At 42.3% G+C, this 26,877-nt stretch overlaps 1 protein-coding gene and 4 non-coding genes across 5 annotated transcripts; all 5 read right to left on the bottom strand.

The window, feature by feature from the left end:
- Positions 1-208: 208 nt before the first annotated feature.
- NOP58 (NOP58 ribonucleoprotein) lies at positions 209-26,582 on the bottom strand. The gene is made up of 15 exons (XM_026110298.2): positions 26,375-26,582; positions 22,570-22,646; positions 20,571-20,623; positions 18,578-18,702; positions 17,503-17,639; positions 16,206-16,270; positions 14,741-14,875; positions 13,742-13,887; positions 12,645-12,771; positions 11,857-12,020; positions 10,981-11,115; positions 9,606-9,667; positions 6,704-6,837; positions 1,310-1,431; positions 209-547 (listed from the first exon to the last, which is right to left on the bottom strand). The coding sequence occupies exons 1-15, from the start codon at positions 26,417-26,419 to the stop codon at positions 491-493; spliced, it is 1,584 nt and encodes a 527-aa protein (XP_025966083.1). The 5' UTR covers positions 26,420-26,582; the 3' UTR covers positions 209-490.
- On the bottom strand, positions 12,434-12,519 carry LOC112996495 (small nucleolar RNA SNORD11). The gene has a single exon (XR_003262469.1). It is a non-coding gene; the product is annotated as a small nucleolar RNA SNORD11 (small nucleolar RNA).
- Positions 13,563-13,646, bottom strand: LOC112996287 (small nucleolar RNA SNORD11B). Its single transcript, XR_003262398.1, has one exon. It is a non-coding gene; the product is annotated as a small nucleolar RNA SNORD11B (small nucleolar RNA).
- Positions 15,513-15,600, bottom strand: LOC112996464 (small nucleolar RNA SNORD70). The gene has a single exon (XR_003262450.1). It is a non-coding gene; the product is annotated as a small nucleolar RNA SNORD70 (small nucleolar RNA).
- Positions 20,213-20,298, bottom strand: LOC112996402 (small nucleolar RNA SNORD70). Its single transcript, XR_003262442.1, has one exon. It is a non-coding gene; the product is annotated as a small nucleolar RNA SNORD70 (small nucleolar RNA).
- Positions 26,583-26,877: the final 295 nt, after the last annotated feature.

Below are 26,877 nucleotides of genomic sequence, written 5' to 3'. Positions count from 1 at the left end.
GATACCCAGAAAAAAAATTTTCATCTCAACTAATGAACTCAGTATATAAGCTCCAAATTCTTTATAGAACAAACTACAACAGAACATTTACATATTTAGAAAACAGTTTCTTTTACTGATCATTCATTTCAAACAATAAACAGTTTTAGAAATATTCCTGGTATCAGTTAGAAAGCCAACAAATAAGTTAAGACAGAGGCACAAGATCTCCATAAAACTGTTTTTATTGTTTATCAATGGAGACTGCATACGAAAACAGGATCTACAGTGAGCTTAACAAAAGGAACTGCCAAAAATTCTAGCAATCCTCTTAAGTAGCAGAGACACCGCAATATCCTGTTCCAAGGCAGAAGATACCTGTCAAATTCATCTCCTTGCCGTCTTCCAATACAGGGAAGTTACAGTTTTCAGCAAAAGGCTAAAGAAATTATTTCAAGAAATACTACTCTGAAGCAGCTGTCCAAGGGGGGCTGTTTCCCTCAGCTCCTCATCAGTCTTCATCCTCATCTTTCATTTTCTTCTTTTTCTTCTTCTTTTTCTCTGCATTCTGGAAACAAATGTTGCTATGATCAAACCATAATGGCAAAAAAGCAACATGTAGCTAGGCAACACAGCACATACTCAGAGCAGCACAACAGCTGCCATTCTCAGCAAAGCACAACTCGAGAGATTTTTCCCTTCTCCTACTGCTAATACCACTTGATGGTTTACAGCATGGTGGGGCCAGTGGGGCAGGGGAAGCTGTGCTGTCCATCACGCTGCTGACAGCTCAGCACAGTAGGCAGTCTGCAACAGGCAGCATAGCTGCCCCAAGCAGTGAAAATGAAGTCCCATTTAAGGAACAGCATTTCAAAACTGAGCAACCAGCTCTGTTTGGCTGCATCCACTCTGCTGATGCTAGAAGACACCAAACGATGCTTCAGCAGTTCAACAGGTACAGCTTCTGCTCCACAGCAGTCCTGAACACTAGAGATTTCGGCGGTTCAGCACCAAAGGACACCCTACCCAGTTTTCTAGAAAAGAGGTAGAAGGAGGGAAGACTAAAGTTGGGAGTGGGTGGAAAGTAGAGGAAATACTCCTGGTGCTTGGAGGCATTACAGTCACAAATTTCTCAGACCTTATTTTGTAATGCCAGTCGTCCTGGACATTACAGTGTCGGATATGATGAAATAAGTTGCTAAAGAGTCAAACAGTCGTCGCATACCATGAGTTCTATAGATAAGAATATGCTTTTCCCACTCGCTCCCAATGTTTTGGGGAGAATATGTTCCCATGAAGGATCACGGAGGTGTGTAATTCTGTCTCTCACCTCAACTGTAGGGCTGGTGGGTGGTTCCTCAGTCAGTGCTCCCTCATCTTCAGCTTGCTTTTTCTTCTCCTTTTTCTTTTTCTTCTTTTTGACAGGTTCACCCTCTTCTACATTTGTCTCTTCTGTACCACAAAAGGAAGGAAAACAAAAGGCAGGCTATCAGCTATTAAAGTATACAAGGCAAAAAAAAAAAAAAAGAAAGAAAAGAAAAAAGCTGTATCTGTACTTTCTACAACATATGAGAGGATGCAATGAGGAGAATAAGAAACAACGCAAAATACAGAATACCACACTGCTTTCTTTACATCTCTCCACACTACCCTCTTTATATTGGCTCCACTTCATCTCCCTTAATTGCTTGACTACTTCTTGCTCTCATCAAAACATACAACTACCTAAGAGAAGTGGCAGCGTTCAGACAGCACTATTCACATCTCCTGGCACAAACAGCACTCCTACATGCCGCTCCCGAAGTTTAAAACAAGCTTGCATGTTTTGATTTGTCTGCCAAATTATCTCCAAGTACTCTTCCCGAGAACAGACTGTCCATAGCTTGGCAAATATTTTCACCAGCATCTCAAGAGCAATGGAAGGACTCTAAAACCCACATTAGAAATGCGCTCAGCTAGCAGTTTGATATTCATAACCAATTCCCATATCTTGATGTTGGAAATCTCCTAAGAGCAGCAAATCAGCAATCTTCCTTTAACAGTTTAGACTAGCAAATGCAAAGAACCAATGCTGTGCTAGCATACAACATTTAATGCAAATGCAAAAGCAGAAACTCTGTCCTGTCTTGAAGACAGGGATTGAATTATCTGCATAAAGTGAGAGGATTGTTAATCCATGGAAAGATTTATTAATGTTTAAATTCATTTTTCAGAACAATTTTTCAACAGGAGGCATATCTAATCATAGTGGTAGAGGCACTGTGATTTACCACTCATTTTCTAGAATACATACCAGTTTTAGGAATCTCTAGGTAAAGAAATGAAGCAGAAATCATTACCCAACTGACAGCTTATGTAGTAGCCAGGCTGTTACTGGCGTCTACCCAAGTTAAATTTATTTGCACAACTGAGCCAGCTTTGGACACCAAGCTTCTCAGCATGCAGTACTCATGAGTAAGTTAATGACGTAGCAACCGCCGTCTTTCAGTAGTCACAAAACCGAGATGCTGAAGCCAGTGGTGTTTGTGGTGAGTACAGTTGCTACCACAGGTATGACTCAAGAAGAAATAATCTCACAGGACTCCCAAAAAACAGAATGAACTTAATTTGGAAAGTACACTCGCTTATTGTTGACTGAAAGAACAGAAACAAAATCAGTGCAATTATAGAAACCCCAAAACACGCAGCTTCCTAACATCTTGATTGCGCTGTCACAAGTTTAGTTCCTCAGGGCAGCAAAAGGATTCTGTGATTCAAACATATGCTTCGATCTTTGCCTCTAACATAACCTCCAGACAAAAGTTTGTCTTCAGGGTAGAAAATTTCTGGACATGTCTACAGCAAAATAAAGCCAAGTAGCACATGCAGTTTTCTGACACTAAAAAATGCCAGAAGCCAAATAGCAAAGGATTCCAGATTAAGGAACTGGTATGTATAATTTTAAGTGGATTCTGCCATGCACATCATTTGTACTGAACAGCGTGCAAGCAAAAGGTTCCAAAATGTGTAAATATAAATATCAGCCTCCCCACTTCTATGTATATGACATAGATAAATAAAAGGTGACTGAAAAATAAGCATATACTACATTAAAGCCATCCAATACAACAGGCACATACATATCACATTTGCTATGCTACATGTTTTCACTTAGCTAGTTTACTAAGTAAAAAGAAGCTACGCATTTTCAAGCAAAATGCTGGGTGGTATCTTGGGAAAATAACTTCTCGTTATTATTCTGTGTGTCATCAGGTCTGACACACCAGGCAGTGGAACCTGTCACAATTTACAACCACAGATAATGTATTGCACATTCATAGGCACTGACACTTCTCACAGCTGGCAGCAGATGCCTTCATGAAGATTTAAGCTGCTGCTTTCTAGCAAAGCTCATCACAAAACTTCATGCATTTGTACCTCGGCAGAATGAGCATACAGGCTCCAGGGGTGCTGTTCTTTTCCCTCCAGAACCACTGCTTCCAAGTCACTCAAGCCCAGTAGGGCTTCTCTGTGCTACACAGCAGTTAACAAGAAAGCCAACAGCTCTTGCTATCGCAAGTAGGCACAGCACCCAGAAGAGCAGTTCGACTGATGCCTCTGCACCGCACTGGCTTGCGAGCTGCAGTTCCATTCATCCATTTTCCACCAGTCTTCTCTAAGCTTTTTAGACACCAGACTCTGATGTGCCCTCTCCTCCCCACACTCTGTTTCTCCAAGTGCACAGAATCAAGTCAAACAGTCTATCGCTAAACATGCATCACGTCTCTGTCATTTAAAGCCTTAGGTCTTGCAGGGATCACTTCATTAATTTAAGATGACACTTCTCTTTGCAAGACAGACCTTTGCAAGTGACTAGCTAATATTATACCCCAACGCTTAGATGCAAACTGAGTGCGTCGCTGGGGGCACTGGCTAGTCCTGCAGGATTAATGCTAGGAAGCATTCTGTCCAGCTACATATAACTCCAGCGACTTTAGCCCCCCCGCCCACAATCAGTTGTGTCCAACCCCCATCCCCAATTAAAACAGGTTTTGTATTAAAAGGCAATTCCTTAAGTGGACTAAAATTTATTTCAGGCACTATCCTTCCTTTCAGGTTTTTTTTTTTTTTAAGGTGTGAAAGATCAAAGTGTTCTTAATTCATGTACCCATCCCCCTTTGCTTCCCCATCAGTTCCTATCTAAAGTACTGCCAGAGGTACAGCCTAAGCAGGGAGGCACAAAACATGACATCTCCTCTTGCAGCAACATTTAGGTCTCAGGCAAGCATGATCTAAAAAATTGTTTCCCTTTACTACAAATACTATAGGAATAGTTTGACATATCACTTTTCAGTGTGGTGCCAGCTTCCCAGTTCATTCCTGCCCCTAACCTTCCTTCCCCTTGTGCTGTAAACTAGTTTGAAATTGATCTAGCTGATTTTTTTTTTGCTGGACTGCTTTTCTGCTAACCCTATTCACCATGCAGCTGCACAAACAGCATAGGGGAAGAGGGGGCAGAGACTTCTTATGCAATACTACAGCTGGATGCCTAATCTCCAACAAGGGAAAAGCCTAATAGAAAGAATAAAGCCAAGAACAGCAGAACTGAAACACTTGTGCATATTCAAGTGGGACATGCAGCATAAATCTTAACACTGAGACCTCCTCTATGGTATGGCCCTCACTTCCTATGTACTGTGGAACTTGTGCAACCACTCAACAAAACTTCTCAGACCACCACCACCGCAGCATGTTGTGTAGACAGATCAACTCTACTTGGAAAAAAGCAAGGTCACTGTCCCTCTAGCCTGTGTCAGGGATATCCATGTATTTTGCTGGGTGATCAAACAAGAATTTGCAATCATAACTGCAGTAATATTTTAAAGGGCACAGAAGTACAGGCTGAAGGAATGAGACCTGCATACAGGCGATATGAGGTAAATATGCTCTCTGGAACTGCTTCTTCCTTATCCTTAGTCTGAAACATCCAGCACACATGGGGGCCTTGGTTCTAATATCCAAGTATCCCAATAGAACAACCCACCCTACTTTCAGAGCTGGGGAAAAACAGGAGCTACAAACCATATATCTGAAGGATGGCCTTCCTCTTTAGGAAGAGGGACAACACATCTGAAATCCCATGCTTCAGATTCTGGGAAATGTTCAAAAAAAAAAAAAAAAACAAAACAAAAAAAAAACCACAACCCAAACAGCACAGAGGATTTTAGCAGCTTAATAGTATTCTGCACACTGCCTAATGCTCAGATAATTCTCTGTAGCTCAAGGATAACTGCTGAGCTCCACCCATCCCCTAAGCTAAGAGATGTCAATGCTCAGTTAAGCAAAGGGAGCAGACACAGAAGCAGGTTTTCTATATAAAATCATGAACAATTAAATAATGTATTTATGAACAGAAATATCCATCCTCATATTGAACAGACCAGGCTGGAAATGATTCAAAATTTCACATGCAAGGAGATGTCTTCATGCTTGTGAGATGTCAGTATTTAGTTTGATAATGGCAGGGAAGGTCATGGGAACAATTCTGAGACTGTAAGGGAAGTTATTTCAAAAACTTATTGAAAACAGTAGCAGTGAGAACACCCACATTCTCCAAAAAGCAATTGGGTAAAGTTCAAGCCTACAGAGCATTCATGTATCCTTGTTCCATTATGATAAGTATGAAAGAATAAGCTGGGGCCCAGATTTTTACAGTAGCGTAGCTTTAATTCTCAGCAAAGTTCCTTGAAAGTTGCTTGGTCCATGTGCAAGACACCATGAACCAACCAACCAGCATCTGGAAAGATCACCTCAGAATAAGGTGAGCGGGAAGAGGTACAGAGCCAGCAGAACTGCTCTGATATCATGTCTACAGCACAACAGCACATAGAAGGGCAGTAGTGAAAAGTTCTGACAGCTCTTGCCTGCAGGCACAGGCAGCTGACAGAACTGGGAGTAGTTCACACCCAGACATGGCTCAGGTCCCACAAAAAATGGCTTAAACCCCTCTTTTCTTTCTTTTCTTTTCTCCTCCCAAGTTACATACAGGATAGTCCATGACTGTAGCAAGTATTAAGCCAGCCATTTAGAGGTGCTGGAAGTGCACACAGGAGGGAAGAAGAGGGAGTACGTTTCTTAAAATGAACTTTAACGTAAATGCAGATTGTTCTAAAGTCACAGTCCAAAACTTTTGTTCACACAGTAACTCATCAGAAAAGGAACAAATGAACTGTGAGCACAGTTGAGTTTTCTCTCTCCAAAGCACAGCAGTTAAACACAAATAAGTATCATGTAAATCAACTGAAATTTCTAAGTGTTGTTTATTTCATCTCCAATTCTGATTTTCAATGTTTATGTGCTAAAACATTTGAGAAACTATTTTTACACAAAGTAAAATGGTATTTTGGGGGAAATTTTGTTTTTTCAAAGAGGAGCTATTTTGCTTCAAGATACTGAGGCCCACTAAAGATCAAACTACTGTGCGAGAAGCTCTGTAAAACAAATATGAGTTTTGTGGGTTTTTTTTAAACTTATTTTCTTCTATGCTTACAGCCATTTAAAAGCAGATATTTAAAATAATTGACTGAGGTCCAGTGTCAGTCCATAAAGGACTACTTTTTTTTTTTTTAAATATATTATGTGATACTCAAGGAGAATAACCAGGTATTGTGGCTGGCCATCAGTGTTAAATCCCACTGCACAGTGCACACAGCAACATGCCAGCAGCACAGATGCAGCAACCAACCTTTAACCTCTGGTTTGGCCTTCTTTGCTTTCACAGCAACCCCTGCCTCCTGTTCTTCCACCTCTTGAATTTTGCGTTTCTTCGAAGCAGCAGGAAGCGTAGAGTCACCAGATGGGTCGTATATTTTTACTTCGCTGTAATGAAGGAAATAAGTCAGTTTAAATTACAGAAAGGAGAGCTAGCCCTACAGGTAAGACGCTGCAGTTGAACATTCACTTTCCAACACAATCTCCCAAGAATATTCTCAAATCAATCTGGCACCTTTAAAGTGTTCACTGGTTGCCAGGTCCTTTCTTTAACACATGAAGGTCCATCAGTAGTCTTGACTAGAGGAGATACCCCATGAAGCATGACTGTCTGATCCAGACAGAAGGCCTGGATCAGTTCAGATGAGAATTCGGTTGTGGTTTATATCTGTTCAAGGCTGTACAGAGCACTCACATTACCCATTACATTGATCTCTTCACAGCTGAAAGCCTTCCCATCACAGCTATATGGTCACATGCACATGGCTCCCCACAATTTGGGAAGTCTACGTAAGTGTTCCCTACGGGTAATATACATAGGGTGAGAAGTAGCTTTAACTCCTGCTTTTTCTGCATTGCCTCTCCACTATTATGTTCACAGGGTACCAGTCACAAGCCAGGATAATGCTACAGCCCATCTCAGTGCTCCCCTGTACTACATGCACCACTGACTTTATGGCACAGCTGAATACCTAACCTAATCTGTGTCTGAAACTGCCTCTTCCTGGATATTGTGCACTCCTTTACTCAGTTCCAGACTTTTCTACAGCCTGCAGAGTACCAGCCACCCCAAAAACTCAGGACAGTTGAAGGTTTGCTTCATCTAATAGCAATAAAGCAATTTTTTCCAGACTTGTTCAGAACAGAGTTCCCACTGAAGGAAAAAGGAGTTTCAAAACAGTAACCCAGCAACCCCAAACTACTACTCCCCCACCCTCCAACACATTCTGAGCATCCAAACTCCTCTAAAATAAGACTCTAAAGAAGCTACCTGTGACAGAAGATTACAAGTATCTCAGACTAGCGATTAGGCTGGGAAGCATGTGATAATGCTAACAGCACCATCAATTTCTCCTCTAAGCATCACAAATTATTCTTATGGATATGAATACTACATAACACTTGAACACTTGAAGAAACTTCACTATTTACAGAAGGCTCTGTAATCACTCTTTCTAGCGCTTCTAACTGAAGCAGAGTGCACTGGCTTACTTGATGCTGTCAAAATACTACTAAGAAACAAAAATAACAAATCATCAAATAGGCATACCAAAGATGGGTAAAGCTCTCTCTCTTCCCCTCTCTTTTTTTTTTGAGAACATACAGAAACACTTGGCTTGGACCTCATCTCTACAAGCTACCTTACAACTAACTTTAGAAATATTTCCTTGATGCAGCTAATCCATACAGGATCCATAGTTTCATACAAGACTAAGACATTCTTGCCAAATTGCTTAAAACACCAGTTTAACCCTTCAAAAAATCTCCACAAAACAGTAGTACTGCAACTTTGCATTAGAAGGACTATTTGACAGGGACTGAATCAGTTTACAGGCACTAGACTCTCGCAACAGAGTACTGTTACATTTCAGGAACACAATCCACTCCTGAAAGAACGGTTCAGAAATACTGATTTTTACCATTTATGTACAAGATGGGCATTTTACGTTCTTCCCTTTCAGACAGCCAGGCTAAGCCAAACAGCCAGAAGTTATCTTCAGCGTCTCTCCCCCAAGCCTGGACATGTTTGCAGAGCGTGTCTAACAGTAGAAACACGTCCTGGCGGGATGTCATGACTCCCTATTTCAGGAGATCAAAAACCTACAAGTATGTTGTCTCCTCCTCACCACTCTCCTCCTCAAGCTACTGCCTCCTTAAACTCACTGCTGCTTCAGTTACTGACACACTAGTGTTGTCTCTTTAAAAGCTTTCCAGTTCTAGACACTGCTCCAGAAATCACAGCCTTCACGACACTGAGATGTTTAGCACATGAAAACTTAAATTTCAGCCAGACTTGAGAAAGATGTCAGGAAACTGCAGATGGGTGCAGCAATGTTAACTTTCTTCACAAAACTAGCACCCTGCCTTACTTCTGCTGAGTACTTGCCCCCTCTGCACCGAAAGTTCACCAAAATAAGCAGGCCAAGTTAAAGAATAAGCTTGTAACCAAGTTCAGTAAAAAGCCCAGGCCACACAGCTCAGATTAACAAAAAACTGTTCCAATCCCCCTCCTCCCTCTCTCTCCAGTCTGTGATTTTCCCTGTATTTAGATGTTCAGACTCCTCAACTGCAATTTAGAGTATCACTTCCAGTACCAGAAACTGCTCTAACCGTGTCCTGTCAGAGTGCAGGGCATATTTATTGCTTAAGATACTGTGCTATTGTGTACAGGACCTAACAAAGGGGATGAAGCTTTACTCAGAACAACAATGGAGTGTATTTTTTTCTCTAAGAATAAGACCAAGTAGGTTTCTTGGGCAGCCTCCAATCATGTCAAAGAAATTCACTCAAATTCTGATTTTCTGAAATTTAATTTATTCAGGCTTGCATTAAATAAAGCTGCTACATATTAACTCCCCAAACTATTCAACTTTTTGGACTGATGCTGATAACATCTAAATATACTCATTATCTCATGATATCGGTAATTTACTATTAGAAAACCAGGACTGTTTCTCCAGTTCACTGGCTTTGCCACAACTGTAAATTGCAGGAAAATGGAAATTCCCATTAACAATGGGACTTGTCATCAGTGTTTAAAAGCACAGAAAATGCTTTCTGGATCTTAAGTCAACTCAGCCCACAACCAAAAAGCCTCTTAGTAATAAAAATAAGGAGAATTATACTCAGCCAAGCTGAAAGGAAAAACTATTCACCTCTTGTTTTGATATTTGTCTGCCCTGGCCAAGGCTTTTCCAGTGCCACTTATTCTTCTTATCTAAAACAAAAATTTAGAAGTGAAAAACAAGTTACTCATAATGAAAACAATTCACAACCCAAATTCCACAGTCCTTGAAAGGAAATAAAAATGGAAAGATAGGCATATTTTATTGGTCAGGCTCTGCATAACTGTACAAGTCTTACGCTTGGGAGTAAAATGGTGACAGAGAGGTAACTGGAGTGAGAGGCATGTGTTTTTTTTAAGGCTGCTCTTTGAGAAGAGTCAATGCAATTAAAGGGCATCTAGCACTGGATCAAACATACCACAGCCACATGACAGGGAACATCACACCTCTAAATTAACAACGCCAGCTCAAATTTGTGCACACTTTCTTCCCTGCAAAGGTAGCTGCATGTCTGGGCAGGTATCACCCTACAGTTGGCATACAGTCAACCTAAAAAACCCACAATACAGGCTCAAAACTTGATCTGGATTAAATGTGTACTTGTCAGGCAATCTGTTTGTGTTTTGATAATAACAAACACGGTTCCCTGCCTTTTGTTTCCACGGGAAGGGTCACCTCCTAAGAAATGCTTGAGGAGGAGTAGGCAGGTTTTTCTGGATTTTTCTTTTTTGTAGCAGTGATGCCAGTACTACAGCATTAGCACCAGACCTAGCTTGGAAGGCTGCAGCCAATGATAGCTTACAAGACTACGCTCTTCAGGCACGCCACTTAAGAGAGGAAAATGAGCCCTACGTTTTCCAGCATGCTGCGCCAATGGCAACAGATGGAACAGTGGAACAGCAGGTATGAAGAGGCAACATATACAGTACTTGGTGATGGGAGTGCAATGCAGCACTCTTCATCTTCTGTGCTGACAACTTCTTGCTTTGGCTCCCGAGAAAGCTCCTGAAGACTGAGCATGGCCAACGTTCAGACTTTGGGGAACTATGGTGGAAAATGAGAGGAGGGAAAACAACCCCCCAACCCCACCCCAAAGGAGCTCTCTTTTAAGGAGGAAAGGAAGATACAAAGTAACAAGCATACCTCTACAGTCAACACAACAGAGTGGAAAGTAAGGGTATGACCTGTTCAGAATCAAGATTTTTCAATACAATGTAAATGAAAACATGCATGTAGACGTGAAAAACTGACACAAACAAAACGATGCAACCGCCTTAAGAATCCCACTTTCCAGCTGAGGTTGGGAGAAAGTACAGAATCACAGTGACAGCAGATCGCACAGTCAAGTGTGGGGAAAAGATGTGGAGAGCAGTGCATCAGAAAATCATATCATAAACACAGGAAGTACAGAAGTCAAACTTCTTTTCAAAAATACCTGCTTCATGCAGCCATCTACTAGACTTACCCCTCTCTCTTCCAAATGCCTCAGTCTTGTCTCTACTTTTAATCTGTTCTCAGCTCCCATTTCAGCACTGGTATCCTCTCCAAGGGCATCATAACGAATGGTCAAGGCAGTTTTAGCTGCCAGCATTCGAGAGATCTGGGAAAGACAAAAAGAATATTAAGTGCTAAGATTGAACATAGGGTGATGATTCACTCTAATCTGGAAACCATGCCCACAAACAGAAGAACAAAGTAACTACTTACTTGTAGTGTTGAGTCCAAAAATACAATTAGTACATAATTTCTTTAGCACTGAGATACTGTTAACATAACATCACGTTTTCTTGATAAACAGCTAGAGGTAAACTTCTGAACCTAGCAAGTTATACACACTTCCCCCGCTCCACCCCAACCTTTACACCAGGTCAACTGGAGATGCAATTCCTACCTGAATAGCTCTTTCCACAATTCAAATATACAGTTGCATTATAAAAGCCTAAGCCCTGCAGAAGTGAGCCACCAAAGTTAAGGCATTTAGCACACGATTAGACTGATTTCCAAGGAAGAACAAAGCCTGCAACAGCTCAGTTCACTAACACATAGAAGAAAGTAGTAACATACCCCTTGAGAAAGCCAGCATTACACCATAATTCAGCAGGAACGCATCTGTTATTCTAAGATGCATGTTGAAGGGACAATCTCATTTCCTTCTCCCCCACCCCCAGGAATGAAGGACACCCAAAGATTTGTGGGACAGTGGCAGTTTCCACATTATAACAAACGGAAACAGTAAAGCAAGCAATGGAAAGAGCCTCATAGTGAGGCTCAAGGCATCTCATCACCAGATATTCGTGCTCTGGAAAAAGCCAAGCTGGTAAGAAACAATTCTGCAACTCACCTTTCCTTTATTTTTTGCAGTAGTTTGTCCCACTAGGGAAGCATGATAGATAAGGCCAAATTTAGGTGTATCCCGCTTAGTCTTCAGTGCTCTGAAGAGTGCCTTCTCAGCACCCAGTATCTGAACTGTCGAAGCTGGATGTTTAGCCAGATTCAGGAGGGAACCTAGAAGGAGGTGACACAGCAACATTAATTTATTAGTGAAGCAGCTAGAGAAGCAGGAGCCTGGATTCCTAAAGCACCCAAAAGCAGGAAACACAGAGCCTTCTATTTGTATATGCACTGCCTCATGTTCATTTCATGAGGGATAGTAAGCCATTTCAGTCTTTTACGCTAAAACCAACTCTGTATCTTGATTTGATTTCAGCATCAGGAAAGAAGGCTAACTCAATCAAACATGCTCCACTAGGGTAATGCCTACTCCTGACAAAGTCAGGCAGCAAGAATGTGACACAGAACTGAGTATAGACACTGAAACAGGACTATTACCTTGAGTCAGTCTGACCATAAAAGCCTAATGCCAGCTTTCCAGCGCTGTACCTCAGAGGTGACTGAACTATCAGCAGTGGGCTCAGTAAGTGTCTCAGAAGAGGTAGTGACTAAAGTTGCCCTCATGTTCTGAAAAGAATTCAGGCCAACCAAGAACTACATCATCACAGACTACTACTGTGCTCATGCTGGTATTCTCAGATTCCTCAAAATCCACCCTCCTCCCTTTCACCATGAGGTGTCCATCAGGGCATCAGGAAAACCTCTGATGAAGGCACCTAAGCTTCCTGCGTGACCCACCTGCATGAGCAATGAGCCTTGCTCCAACCAGTTCACCCACCATGACAGTGAGATTAGGAGCAATGGCCATCATTCTGTTCTTCAGGTAGTCATACAGCTGTGTCCGATACTCCGAGATTTCAATCACCTGGCACAGACACAAAGTTTGGTTACAGGAATGAATATTAGCTGACAGACAAATATAAGAGCTAAATGTGTTGAAATGAGAAAGTGCTGAGGATTCCAATCAAGGAGACTAACAAAGTGCAAAATGCACAGGTGGCCAAGAGCCAGTTCTTTAAAGCTTTATATAGGGCACCTTCTCAGAGGAGAGCTCCATCCATGAAGTATACGGGACCTGTATTGCTCATTCCCTTATGCAACTTATTTTCTCAGCAAAGCTCCTGATAAGAGAGCTGACAACATGCCAAAGACAGCGAAGCAGAACAAAAATACGCAGTAAGGACATTTTCTTTAGGACAAAACCCTGGAACATTCAGTTTTCACATAAATCTTTGTCACCGTTCTCTTGAAATGGGATAAATGCTCTTTACTTGTTCCATACAAAAACACAAAATTAGAACGCACATAAAAAAGCAGCCCGGTCTAGACTGAGAACAGGAACTCTCTACTCCTAATCCTGCCACTCCCTGGCAAAGTCACAAAGGGATCCAACTGGCACCACTGAAGTAAGGGGGAGTTCACATACAATCTAGATGAAAGCAGGACAGAGCTCCTAATTCTCTTTAGGCCTCAGTGCTCCACTTTTAACCCAGAGGTTATCAGCTAGCTTCAAACCTACCAAGTAAGAGGTATTATATTAAAAAGAGAGTATACAATACCTTTCTCCCAAATTTTTAAAAGCACACTGAAGCTGAGATTCTACCCAGAAATAAGACTGCCACTTTCTGAAGACTTTGTGTAGACACTAACAGTCTAAGATGGCTCAGATGAGGTAGTGACTGAGCACCCTCATGTTTGTACATCAGGTGAGCAACATTATAGGAATCATCACTGCCATCAAAAGTGTTAGAAAGGCCCTGGGAAAACCACTCCTTGGCAGAACAGGCTATGATATGATTAATCAACAGAGCTCCTAATGCTGTCCATGGACATGCCTGGTCACAGAGATGAATTATGTTGTTTATGTCTTCTTCTGATACTTCTGTCCCCATGGAAATCTCTGCAGCAGCCTTCACATCCTCTTCTATCTCCTCCGATAGGATGTCAGAAACATCAGAAGAGGCAAAATTTCTTCTGTCTCCTGTGGGGGACAAATAAAAGCATGTGTGTTGAGGCAAGATGACCAAGTTAAAAAAAAAAATAACAGAAATAGCCAAAGAAAAAGGTCCAAAATAACAGCAGTGGATGAAGTCTATCATCTTCCTTTTCTAAACTCCTAAAACATGTCAATGTTTTTTCTTACTTTTGTATTTATACTATCTAGAAACAGTTAGAAATATAACATTTGAAACAAACAAAAACCCTTCATTCTGTAACAGCATATACTTCAATTTTTTACAAGACTACAAAGGAAGAATTCCAGGAAGCAAGCAGCCATTTACCATTAGCTAAGTCAATGTAATTCTTTTTTTTTTTCCTCCAATTTCAGTTGGAAAAAAGCTCCCTTAGAACTATAAGGTTCTCTGAACCGCAAATTTCATCATAAAAAAACAGTACATGCTTAAGAGTCAAGAACTGAGCGTCCAAAACATTAAAGCCACCATTCTTTCTGTTCTGATGAAGAAATATAGCAGCTGTGGTCTCAGAACACCCACAAGCAGCCTGCAAGTCTCTTTACATCATTTTTTGGCAGCTAATTTCCAAACCGGTCTGCTGACTAACTGCAATTCTAAGAAGATATGCTGGTGGTCCATGAAGAACTGGTTGAGTCATATGGTGTTAGCTTTCCATAACATTTCCAAATGGTAAATCACATCAACACACAGATTCAAGCATATACTGCTTTTCTGCTGGCCCTACTTACATCACCGCTGATGGCAGGATTGTATACATGATCATGCCTAGCTGAATGATGAACGTCTACAAATCACTGCCATAATGTACTGCATACTAGCAAGCAACATTATCCAGGCTTATGCCTCTTTATTACTCACCAACTTTCCGCACGCATTTACAATACGTTAGGTTATCTGTGATGATTTTGCCCAGTTCAGGGAAGTGCCAACCATACCATTCCCTACAGCGCATGATATAGTTATTCAGTTCTTTATCCAGGTCATCAAGAAGGGCTAAAAAGAAAGAAGAATGGACCTTTTTTTTTTTCTCCCCATGTAGTTTAAAAAAGGAAAACTCTCAAATCAACAAATTTAAAGATTGTAAAGGGATAAAACCCAAGTGTTTTTCCTCATAAAGATTCCTTGGAATAAAACAAACTGCAGGACATTAGAAAGGCTTTAGTTTTCAGAGAACTGCACAATTCCAGGCAAAGTAAGTATAGAAACATTAGAATTTCTGTGAGTGAGGCCCGAGGGTTTTACCACTGGGACCGTCTGGGACAAGAAGCTCCTTTACCAGCTGTAAAACACATTCACCCAGAAAGAGAACAGCAACTAGTGTGCTTCTTCCTCTCAGCCAGCCATTCCAGGCGCTACACACAAGTGACTGATATAAAATTACCCATCTAATATACTTCAAGAAAAAAAAGTTGTAATGGTGAAAAACCGATTTTCTATTAAATTATTTTAGAAGACTATTTAGTCCTTTAATTTCCTTTATGTTATAAATACATCTAACACAAATGCAAGACTCTCCATTTACCAGATATGACTGATAACTGCATTTAAAACGTAAGAGAAGAACACCCACACCATACCTTGCTGCAGAACCCTGAGGCTAAAATATTTCTCTAATGCAATACTAACATTCCCATCTGCTGTCTCAGTGGTAGTGACGAAGAAACTGAATTAAATCATTATTTTCAGCTTAACCATGTTTCATCATTGACAACAGAGTCTGGGAATTAATATTCCAAACAGGATTCCTCACCACTGCTTCACAGCAAGCATGCTGATTGTGATGTAGATGTCTTCAAGGAAAAATGAGGAATTGGCTTTCCTGTTTGTGTTTGCAAGCTAAGTCTCTGTAAGAGACTGACATTAGGAAAGCAACAACATGGAATGCAGCATTATAAATTGCAGTGGTTCTTACACGTCTAACATAAGACTCTTGCCACAACGCAACCTATGTAGGCTATCGCTACAACCAAAGCTCAGAAAATCCTGTTCCGTGGGGCACAGACACCCTCCCAACACTACTCAGAAGTGAGGCATGCTGGGAATTGAAGTCCTCAGAGGTCTGAACTTACAATAACAGCCTGTACTTCAACTGATGTCTAGACAAAGAAAATTGACCTTAGTTTACTGTATCACCTTCGTAACGTTATTGATTGTGGAAAGCCCTATTAAGAGAAACGCTTTTTGACTAGCTGAATGCAACTGCCCAGTTTACTGAAAGATGCTAAGAGGAAATCTTGACAGCAATCCTTTTCCGTAACCAATGTAAGGAAGTCAGCTATTCTAAGCTGAAGCCATTAAAGATTTAAATTCTAAGTATACTTACAGATTGCCTGGACAATCATGGTATCTACTTTGTCTGGACTGAATTTCAACTTGTATCGGGAAAGGCTGAGGAGAGAGAAATATAATTTCATCAGCATCCTGACATCCCACTGCAGAGCATGTCCCTCCTGTTCCTATTTTGCATTAATATCCCTGTCCATACATTCATTCACACTAGCTCAGTTTTATGCTACTGACAGCTCTCAGCTGTGGCCAGCGGAGAAACCCTGCTGCCACATATTTTCACAACAGCTGTGATGCATGCACACACCCCATGACCAGGGTGAAAGGGAAAGCTAAGGCTATCTGTACCACACACTCCAGCGTCAACATGAACACTGTAGCGGGAAATATGCTGTTGGTTCCTTTCTGTATGGTTCCCCACAAAAAATATTTGTCAACAGCATTTCCAGTTCTGCAGTGGTTGCAGCTGATCCACAAAACAGTAGTACCCAGCAGCAAGTACCAGCAATGCTAATATGAAGCACTAGCAGAAACTTCCTCAAACAGATTCTCACTGGTCGAGAAAGACCGTTGTCATCTGCCTTTCAATCTATGTTTAAAATCTCTCAGTACACGTCTACAGTATGCCACAATAAAACACACTTGCTATCAACAAGGCCTTGCATCTTCAAAGCCCTTTGTCAATATTAGTCCCCATTTTCTAGACATTGTAAAAGCAACAAAAGTCTATTTTTAAGGAATTATCTAAGGCAGAGTTGTTCTCTAAGTTGCTAATTAATGGCTGCAGAAAAAGATAATGTCAGAACCTGGATGAAAAGTTACTCGTGAATGAATGCCTGACGCAGTGCTGATCCAACAACTTTGTTTTCACTACTGCTCTGCTAAACCTAATGAGGCCATGGTGTCAAGGAAGGAAAACAACTCTGCCTTTAATATTTACAAAATGTGTTATGAGGGAACCTCAGAGTTCTGACCAATCACCAGACCTTAAACCATCTTCACCACAGTTCTCAGAAGCAATAGAGTTAGTTCTAAATGACCCATTTAGCTGCAAAAGAGACATTAAACCAAATACTAAAGTACATAATATGCATAGGAAAGCTATCACTTCCACTTTGGGAAAGCTGAAGCCTTCCCTAAAGGGTGGGTGAAACTGGAAAAAAAACTTCCTTTATAAAACAACACTTCAGATACAAATGTGTTTTGACTTATATGCAGAATGAGTATGAGACCTGGTCACATCATCAGAGACAGTCCAAGCAGCACAGCATGGCCAAAGACATGGAAGTGGGGAAGTGACAGGATGAAATAGAGCCGTGCTACTGGCAACCCACCTGTGTGCCAGACCCAGACACATAGCTGCCATCTCTCGAGAAGGGAGGCCTGTAATAAGCCCTTCAATCTGCGAACGAATTCCTCTCATCAGCTCTGTAATCATTGGGCTGTGTATACAACTCAAATTCAGCTTATCCTGCAGGATGGAAAGCAATGGTCCAAGTCAAGCACAAGAATGACATTCCTTTAAAATCCTTCTTCCAGTAGCATTATCTCATTATACCTGGCTTTCCTACTGCAATCCTATGGTCACTCAACTGGTTCAGCCTTCTTTGACACTCAAGGCAGTGACATCCTCAGTCCCCCACACTAACAGCCCCACAGTTTGAAGAGATTTATAATTAAGGCTCTATCTGCTATGCAGACATTGGAACTGAAGACTCAAGACTTTGCAGTTTACTAGGAATAGTTTGGCAGCAGAGAGAAAAATTAAAAGGTAAAAAGGTTTGGGGGGCATCCCACACCAATCTCCTAAGGCACCATGAGGGGGTGGTAAGAATAAAAATCTTTGGAACAGGCAACAGGGACAGGAGACACAGACCTGGGATTTGACACCTAGGAAAAAGCAGTCCATCTCTACTGTACTTCTTCCTCCCCCAGTAGGCAAGAAGTGGAGGATGTGCACAACTGCTTGTGGACTAATTTTTTTTTTTTTTTTTTTTGGGGGGGGGGGGGGCAAGGAGGTCACACATTCCCAACACAGCAACAAGCTGTCACCCTGCTTTTGCTACAGCCATTGGTGAAGAATAAGCATGTCTGCCTAGCTTTTCTCTTTCTGTAAAGGGTCATTTGGGAAATTAACTGGCATCTGCTGGGTTTCCAGCCAAGATTTAAGATATAAGCCAGGCACATACGAACATCTCAGTTCACTTTTAGTGCATCATCCATTTGTGTACTCAACACAACATCTTCCCAGCCTACATGCAGTCCACATTTGATCACAAGGATTAGTTATCTTCAACATCACAAACACAGCATTGGCAGCATATTCTACTGCTAATAAGATCTCTAGAACCTGCTTATTAGATTTCAGTAACATAAGACAAAAGGAAGAATGGCAAAGTCAGTTATCACCTTTATGACACCTCCAAGTTTGGCATCTGCTACAGCCAACTGCTCATGGGCATCTTTTGCCACTATCTTCTTGAGAATTTTCTTCAAGTTCTTGCTGAGTTTGCCTTCCACAAGAGCTGTAGATGCTGTAGAAAACAAAAAGAATAAAGATGCACTTTCTTTTCCCTCCTGAAACCAGTAACATCAGCACTCCTAACCTGTTATTTTTTATTTCAGCTGCCCACAATAGCCCTAGTCTGAATTGCAACACTACTTCACCACGCAGTGACTTGAACTAAAATAGGGGAAAAAAGTTACATACTTGCCCCTTTGGAGTTCTAATTCAAAACCCTTCTCCCAATTCCCTCTCCTTCCTCTGTGTGGCTTCAGTTCTACTTCTGTCAATTTTGTTCAAGGAACTCTACAATGTCATATGCTTTAGATGTATGCTTAACATTTCAGCAAGCATTGGAACATTTATTGTATGATTTAATTACCCAATCATCTTCTAGGAACCTTAGTCAGTAACCGCTATATTCTAAATTAAGTAATGGCTTATTTGCATCCCCTGGTGATGACAGTGCATTATCCAAAGCCCAACAATGCATGAAGCCAAGCACACTGACTGGGGGATCAGACATGGACACTTTTAGTATATATTGCATAGACTGCAGGAATTTTAAAAAGACATCTCCATTCTCAAGTACTAATAGAGCTGTAAAAGCTTTACAATTCCACACACAATATATTTTAAGAAGACACTTCTACAACTCTCTTTATAGGTCAGCTCTCTACTCACTGAACTTCTGATTGATGCGACATCTTAAGCACAGCACATGAAGCAGAAGCCAGTGATCTGTGATTTCAAAAACTTTGATGAAATGCAAGGGTAAAATCTGAAGTGCTATGCTGAGTTTTCCTCTCATCCTTAATGAGTGTACATTATGAGGCTTTCTAGCTGGCCAGTAACTCCTAATCCACTTAAAACAGACAATTTTTTTCCCTTCAAAGAAAAGTGTGGCACAGGTAGTTCAAATAATCTTCTCCATTTCACAATTAGTAAACCTGACTGAAAGTAGTAGTGCTTAAAAAAAAAAAAAAAGAAAACAAACAAACAGAAAACTCCCAAGAAAATCCAACATTTAACAATATATGATCTGAACCCAGCCCTAGGCAAAGGCAACATCCTCCAGATAGAAAGCACAGGGAGAGAGGAATACAGAGCAGCTTCAGTCTCAGTTGTTTCAGTTGCATCTCACATATGACGGCAGCGTTTCCATTCTTGTAGAGTTTCCTTAGCTTCCTTTAAAGAGGCTAGATTCTGCTACATCAGAATATCAAGATCCATTCTTTGGTCGTAAGTGTGACATGTAAATTCACCTACCAGTGTCATACAGCAACACATTCCATTCAGCAGTCGTGCCATTCCTGAAAGATTAGCTAGCACTCTTATCATTTCTGTTCAAACTAGTCCACAGCCTCTAGCATTTAAGTGTTTAATTAGTACAAATTATTGAATAGAAGGCTTTCCATTTTGTTTAAACAACTGAACTTCTTTAAAGTGCGATACAGGCATTTCATAGGCTGCAAAAAGGCAGGCATAGTATGCATCCATAAAACAAGAACAGTTGTAATGCATGTACTCCGTAACTGTACTCCAGTTTGGTCTCAGTGGCGGTGACGAAATGTTGGCTCAAATCATTTATATTCAGCTCCATCAAGAATCCATCACTGACAACAGAGCTTGTTCATCAGTCAAAAGCGTCCATTCATTGCTCATTAGCGTGCTGTTTGGGCAATAAGCAGAGTAGGAAAACTAGACTTCATTAGGGTCTCTACCATGCTCAGACTAGGTGGATGATCTCATAAAACAAACAAAAGCAGCTGCCTTTGAAGAATTTGTAATCTAAAAAACTAAACAAAGATGATAAAGAGCAGGGACAGAGGTAAGTAACGAGCAAACTAACGTGTGACAACTACTTCTTTTGCAAAAATGGTGTTACCTTTCACTTACCAGCAAGTGCTTCTGTTGTGTCCTGAAACTTTTCAAAGTGTTTCAGCTTTACTCTACAGAAGGAAAATATGAATGTATAAATCAACACACAAACTAGATGCTAGACCTACCCTACTATTTTTCTGCCTCTGCTATTATAGTTCCCATCAGGTCCCCACTTCTTCCTAAGACTGCAAGAGAGCAGAGATCAATATCCAGATCCTCAATAGAGAGGAAGCACACTAAACCTGCTGATTAAGTTTGAGCCTGGTGTGGCTCTTCAGCTGTGTCACACAAACTTTTTTTAAAAAAGAGTCTTAAAAATTCCCAGGAATTTTGATTTAGTATTTCTAATTAGGACCAACATGATCAGAAAACCTCAGCATCCCCTTTCTTTTTGTAGTTCATATATAAAGATGGACATTGTCCATCCAACTTTCAATGCTACACCCTGATTAAATACATGTCACTGCTGACTGATTGATAGGGATTGATATTATTAGTTTCAGCTGGATTAAACTAATTTTTTTTTTATTTTAAGACTTCCTGTGAACACAAAAACCTGTCATGTAAACCAGTGCCAGCATTACAAGCTTGGACTTTCTTGTCAAAGCATCTAATCAGCCTCCCCACACATCTTCAAAATGGAACCTTCTGCCTCTGGAATGCACAGTCCTGCACAGTCCAGATTTAACATGCTTTTTAACCAAATGCATCTTCAAAGACTTTAAAACTGAACTGCTTCATTGCCCATGAATTCTCAACTCTTCCCCTGTAATTAGATATTAGAATATAAGTTCTGGTTAAGCTTAAAACAAAGAATTAATAAACAGAAAATTCTGCCATGCTCAAACTACTGATCAGAGCCAATAATCTTCCGGACAGTGTTTCACCACACTGTGTCAGCTCCCTGGACCTAGTTTCCTTCTCCCCCTCACATAATCTCTGGTGTTGATATCTAGGGTAACAGTTAAGAAGCTATCTCAATCCAGTAAATTCCTTGTCAGGGACAGGCATTTGACTAAGCCAATTCTGATTAACCACTGCTCTTTGAGAGTCAAGTATCTGCAGAGGAAGCAAGGTCACAGATAAAGCTGAATGCTTGAGTTAAGCACTTGCACAGCCCAATAGAAGCTCCAGGCTTATACTGATGCCTCTTCAGAAACACATGAAAGATAGGAATTAACTTGATCAGAGTGGAGATCCATTAGACACACATCCTATCTAGCAAGGGGCCAGGACAATATTTCTAAAACAAGATTAACACCACTGCAAACACAGTGCAATCACAGGCAGATGTGAGACATTCTGACCTCTACGCTAAGCACTTTTACAGAGCAGGACAAGTCCGAATTACCAGGCATAGCCTGTTAAAAGGTATCTGTTATAACTAAATCTGGTTATAAGTTTTCCCAAAAAGCCACCCTAGGCTCGGACTCGGAAGGAATCCACCATTATCTCCAGCCACAGGACAATTTGCTAGCAAATCAAGTTTGGTTGGTGGGCACTAAAACTCCCCTACAGCTACTCAGTGACACTAACAGTCACTGCTGGCATGGGCAACAAAACTAACTCCCAGTTCAGAGTAACTCGCATACTATTAGTTTCAGCTGGATTAAACTAAACCTTTTTTATTTTAAGACTTCCTGTGAACACAAAAACCTGTCATGTCAACCAGTGCCAGCATTACAAGCTTGGATATTCTTGCCGAAGCATCCACATCTCCTTAAAATATTGTTCAAAATTTTGTTTCAGTGGCATGTGGTAATGATTTCTGCAGTTTAATTACACTACAAGAAAAAAAAAAGTTATTTCCTTTCATCCATTTTGATATCCTATTTTAAGTTTTTTTAAATATCTCACTTCACATTATCCTTGTTCACAGCTTTTAATTTTACAATACTGGGGGGGGGGGGGGAGGGGGAAATCAGTACTTCTCCTGGACCTCAGATGTGCATAAATATACATGCAGTCATGCTCTTCCAAAAGCCAGGCTGCTATCCCATGCAAAACTGCTTACATTTTGTTTGCTTTTTCAGGAGTTTCAAATTCTTTCCATAAACTGTCAACTTCTTGGAGCTTCTTCTCATTCAGAACCTGTAGACAAGAAACCAGAAATAACCTATAATTAAAACACTTTTCAAAAGCTTTAAGCCCCACATTCACCACAGAAGATCCAAAACAGATTCATAGCACGTCCAGTCACTAGAAGTTAATACCGATAGCAAGCAAATTCAATTTTGGTGATTTCTAGTTTCAACATTTTCTCTCAGCAGCTTTATCCTACTAATACGCAACTATATTCAAAGCATTTTTCTTTCAACTGAATTACAAAAGTTGCTCAGTAAAGGCTGGGTCCTTCTGAACCTGCACATTAAAGCAAAACCCTCTCCTTGTTTATCAAAAGAGCTTGCTCCACCTCCTGCAGGACTCATTCACAACCCCAGTGACACAAAACCAAACTCACCACTACTTTGGGAAAATACCAGAAAGTCTGGGGCACCGGAAGGAGTGATCCTACAACAAATTATTAATCTGAGCTAACCCACAGAACAAAGAAAACATTTCCATAAAAATGACTATTCACCACAGCTCAGTAATCAACTGAGCCAAGAACTACCTAAGAGGCAGCAATGGCTTAATCCCTTCTCTGTACAAAGGGGATCCCCTCTCAGTTTTTGAACTGCAGAAGATTAACAGTTACACCATCGACCCTCCATGCATTTCACAAAATGCAGAGTGTACTGTGAATTCCTAGAAGAGTGCTCAGTGGAACAGCTCCACGGTCAAGATCCTTACATTTTACGTCACTCAGAAATGTTGATGCCTTTGTCCCCACAACTAAATCCAAAACAACTACAATTTGACTCAGTGCAGTACTGAAATTGTTCTAGGGAATATGAGATTTTACTTCCTTGCAGATTTTTAAACACAGGTCAACAGAGAGTGTCTTTCTCAAATTGAATTAGTAGCTGAGCAAATATACACAATAACTCATTTCCCACAGGGCTCTGAGGCACAGAAAAGGCTTGGGACACCTCTTCCTTCCCTCAGCCCATTGATTCTTTGTTCCAATTCATCCTTCTTATCTCAAGGGCAAAGAGAACTTTCAGTCTCTATAAACAGACACTGGCACAGAGAAAAATACAGAGAGACAAGTGACCAAATGGAGGTTGTTGGTATACAGAAGTTACGCTTGCATATAGATATTTTGTGTCCTACAAGATAGTAAGATTCATTGGAAAAAGTCTTCCAAGATCTGGAACACATTTATGCTGTTTGCCCTTACTATCTGAACTCTGTTTGCTCCTCTTTAGTGGGAGCAACACCTACAAGAGATTATCCGAGAGCTCCCCCTCTTGCAAGGAAGGACAGTTCTTGATCACCAGAGGATTAAGACAGAGCTCAGTTGCCTTGGCAATGGACAGCTCTGGACACTACTGAGAAAGGGAGTGGGTGTCCATGACTGCTTCCCAAAATTCAGAAGCCTAAATTCTGTCCAATCCTCAAATTATTAAAAAAAGCACAAATGACTATCTTTAAAGGCTCCCCCCCCCCAAGCTCTAAATTCTACAGAGAATACTTTGCTATGCAATAAACAAACAAGTACAGCAACCACACAGGTTTGCAGCTGAACAGCTACTGTGCCTGGGAATGGAAAGCCATGTGATTGAGAGCGCTCCCTGCCTGGCAGATATACATCTCCATATCTGGCCTGGGCAGCTGCAAGCTGAACTAGGGCAGAAAACAACAGCTTGTCTCAAAACACAAGATTTACTAAAATACTACTTATGCTCACTTCCCACAAACAGATTCACTTCTCTCACAATCCAACCCAGACACCATTTGCAGTCCACTCTTCCCCACACAGCAGGGGTTTAAGGTCCACATTTAAACACTGCTTCTTGTTGCCTGGTGCCCTCTAGCTGCTTTGCAGACACATCACAGCCAGGCCCCAAATTCCAGCCACTGACATCTGTAAGAGTGCTGCAGCACTTCTGCAAAGAAACTTCTTCATTTCTCTTTATGCCCTTCCTCTACCTTGGTTTCAGGGAATCAAAGAGGGGTTATTTTCAGCCCTTCCTGGTTCCTGGGGAAGGTTAAAAGAGGGCTTGGCTCCCAGAACAAAAGGTTCAATCCTACCTGCAGATACTGCTTTTCTTAAATTAAACTCAGAAGGTGCAGTATATTAGCTAATGTGAACATCTACTCATCAAAACCTCCAGGGAGACTGTGATATACTTTACCTCTCCAGATGCAAGTAGGAATGAAAAAGGAAGCCATCTGCTTTTAGATAGATTTCTATCTTCTCCCTGAGGCTTACATCTTGAAGTCTTATTTGCCTAAACTGCACAGCTGCATCCCAAACAGGAGGAAAGGTTTTAGGGTAGACCGAGTAAGCACAGGGCACCAAAGATGTAGTTTTGTAAGTTAGGGCAAAATAAACTAGTGCCTTGCTCTCCTTGCATCTGCACTGAGGCTCACAAAAGCCAAACCAGAAAAAGACTAGGCTACACTGAAGAAAAAAAAAAAAAAAAAGTGCTATCATCAAACTCCATGAACAAGCTCATCACGAGACTGTACAAGCATCAACATCCAAGCAAGAGAAGAGACAGATGATGGGGGCACACAGCACTCCAGCAGCTCTAGTTAAGACTTGTTTAAGCCATCGGATAGTTACAACCTCTGAATCAACACATTAGGAGACTGCCAGAGACTTGTGGTCTGCTCCTCCTAGCCCCATGTTCTCTACTGAGCAAGAGAAGTCAGACCACGTGCTGTACCTGCAGGCAGCTGATGTCAGCTCATCCTGCCTGTGTGCCGAGTCAGGCAGAGAGCTGACAGAAACATGCTCAGGCCAAGGCACCCTGCACACATCCTTGGGAGCAAGGAGAGCAAGAACACCCTACATGGCTCCCGTGCACCCCTCCTTACAACCAGAAGGCTTTGTTGCACTGTCAGCAAAACAAGTAGAGCAGAAAAAGGGGAAAGCACTTAAGATGCTTTCCCCAAAACAGCATGTCTCCAGAGATCCCAAAGAGAGCATAAAGACAGGTATGTCCTCTCCCATCAAATCTGTTCTCACAGGTGGAACAAAAAGAAACAGTCATGCACAATCTATGATGGGAACATTGAGAAAGCTCCCCCTCCTCCTCGCAAGTGCCTTTAGGCTCTGCATTTCCAGGGCACTACTCCAACCACATCCATCTTCCCCGACGCTGTACCTCTCCCTCCGTTCCAAGATCTTCTTTACAGCACTTGCTCTTCAGCTTTCTATCTCACCTCCCCCCTTCTCCTACCGTACCTCATAAGGAAACCAAACAAAGTTGACACGTAAAATAACTTTTTGAGAAACCTTTTCATTTGGACGCATTCATTCCCCGCTGCTATTTTCTCCGTAAGTTAACCTCAATATCTAAAGCTATTTTACTTTTGCCGCAACGCTCACAACAACTCCCTTAAGTTAACTTAACCTCTGGCGGAAACGCGCGGCACAGCGCTCTGCAGACAGAACGGCAACTCGCCCCTCCCCGAGCGGGGCCCGTAATTCGCTTTTCCCCCTTTGCGGTGATCAGCCCAGCGCCGCAAGCCCCCAGCCACGCTTTAAGATGAAAGTGCTGCGAAAAGAGGGGCCTTCCGGGCCCTGCGCCGGGCGAGCGCTTCCCGCCACGCCACGCCGCGGCCCGCTACCGAGGCGCCGCGGCTCCGGGGCTCGGCCGCCCCCGGGAGCAGAGCAGCCCGAGCCGCGGCGGGCGGGCCGGGCCCCCGCGCCCCCGGCGGGGCAAGGCGCGGCACCAGGCGGCCCACAGCCCCCCACGCCTCACCTTGAAGATGGCGTAGCCAGCGGCGGTCTCGAACAGCACCAACATGGCGGCGGCGGGGCCAACAGCCGCAACGGGGCCAACGGCCGCTCACGGCGCGGGGAGAGGGGGGCGCGCGCGGCCACGTGGGCGAGCGGACAGCAGCCCCCAACTAAGCACACGCGCTCGCGCGCCGGAACTGGAAGTGGCCGCAGCGGAAATGAGGTCATGGGAGGGGGGGGAAAGGGCGGGGCAGCGGGGGTCGCGTTTCTCGCGGGCGACGTGGAAGGGGCGGGAGCCTCTCCTCCCCCCTTCCTCCCCCCCCACCCCAGCGGCGCCGGGCCCTGCCGGGCGTCGGCGTTTGATCCCCGCCCTGACAAAACGGGCGCGGAAACGGCCGGAATCCGTAGCCTCGAGGGGAGGCAGGCTCGTGCCCCAGCGCCAAGCCCTGCCGCCGGCCCGGTGACCCTCTGCCTGACGGGAGGCCGAAGCAGGCCTAGCCCCAGCCAGTCACGCAGCTGCGGTGC

The sequence above is a fragment of the Dromaius novaehollandiae genome, chromosome 7, assembly GCF_036370855.1.
Source record: "Dromaius novaehollandiae isolate bDroNov1 chromosome 7, bDroNov1.hap1, whole genome shotgun sequence".
Classification (NCBI taxonomy): Eukaryota; Metazoa; Chordata; class Aves; order Casuariiformes; family Dromaiidae; genus Dromaius; species Dromaius novaehollandiae.
Note: the sequence above shows the minus strand (reverse complement) of the source record. Positions and strands in the feature narration are given on the sequence as shown.

Coding starts and splice junctions, on each gene's coding strand:
- NOP58 (XM_026110298.2), bottom strand. CDS start 26,419: ATGTTGGTGCTGTTCGAGACCGCCGCTGGCTACGCCATCTTCAAG. Junction 20,624..22,569: donor CCTGAAAAAGCAAACAAAAT/GTAAGCAGTTTT, acceptor TTCCTTCTGTAG/AGTAAAGCTGAAACACTTTG. Junction 14,876..16,205: donor CATGATTGTCCAGGCAATCT/GTAAGTATACTT, acceptor CTTTCTTTTTAG/CCCTTCTTGATGACCTGGAT.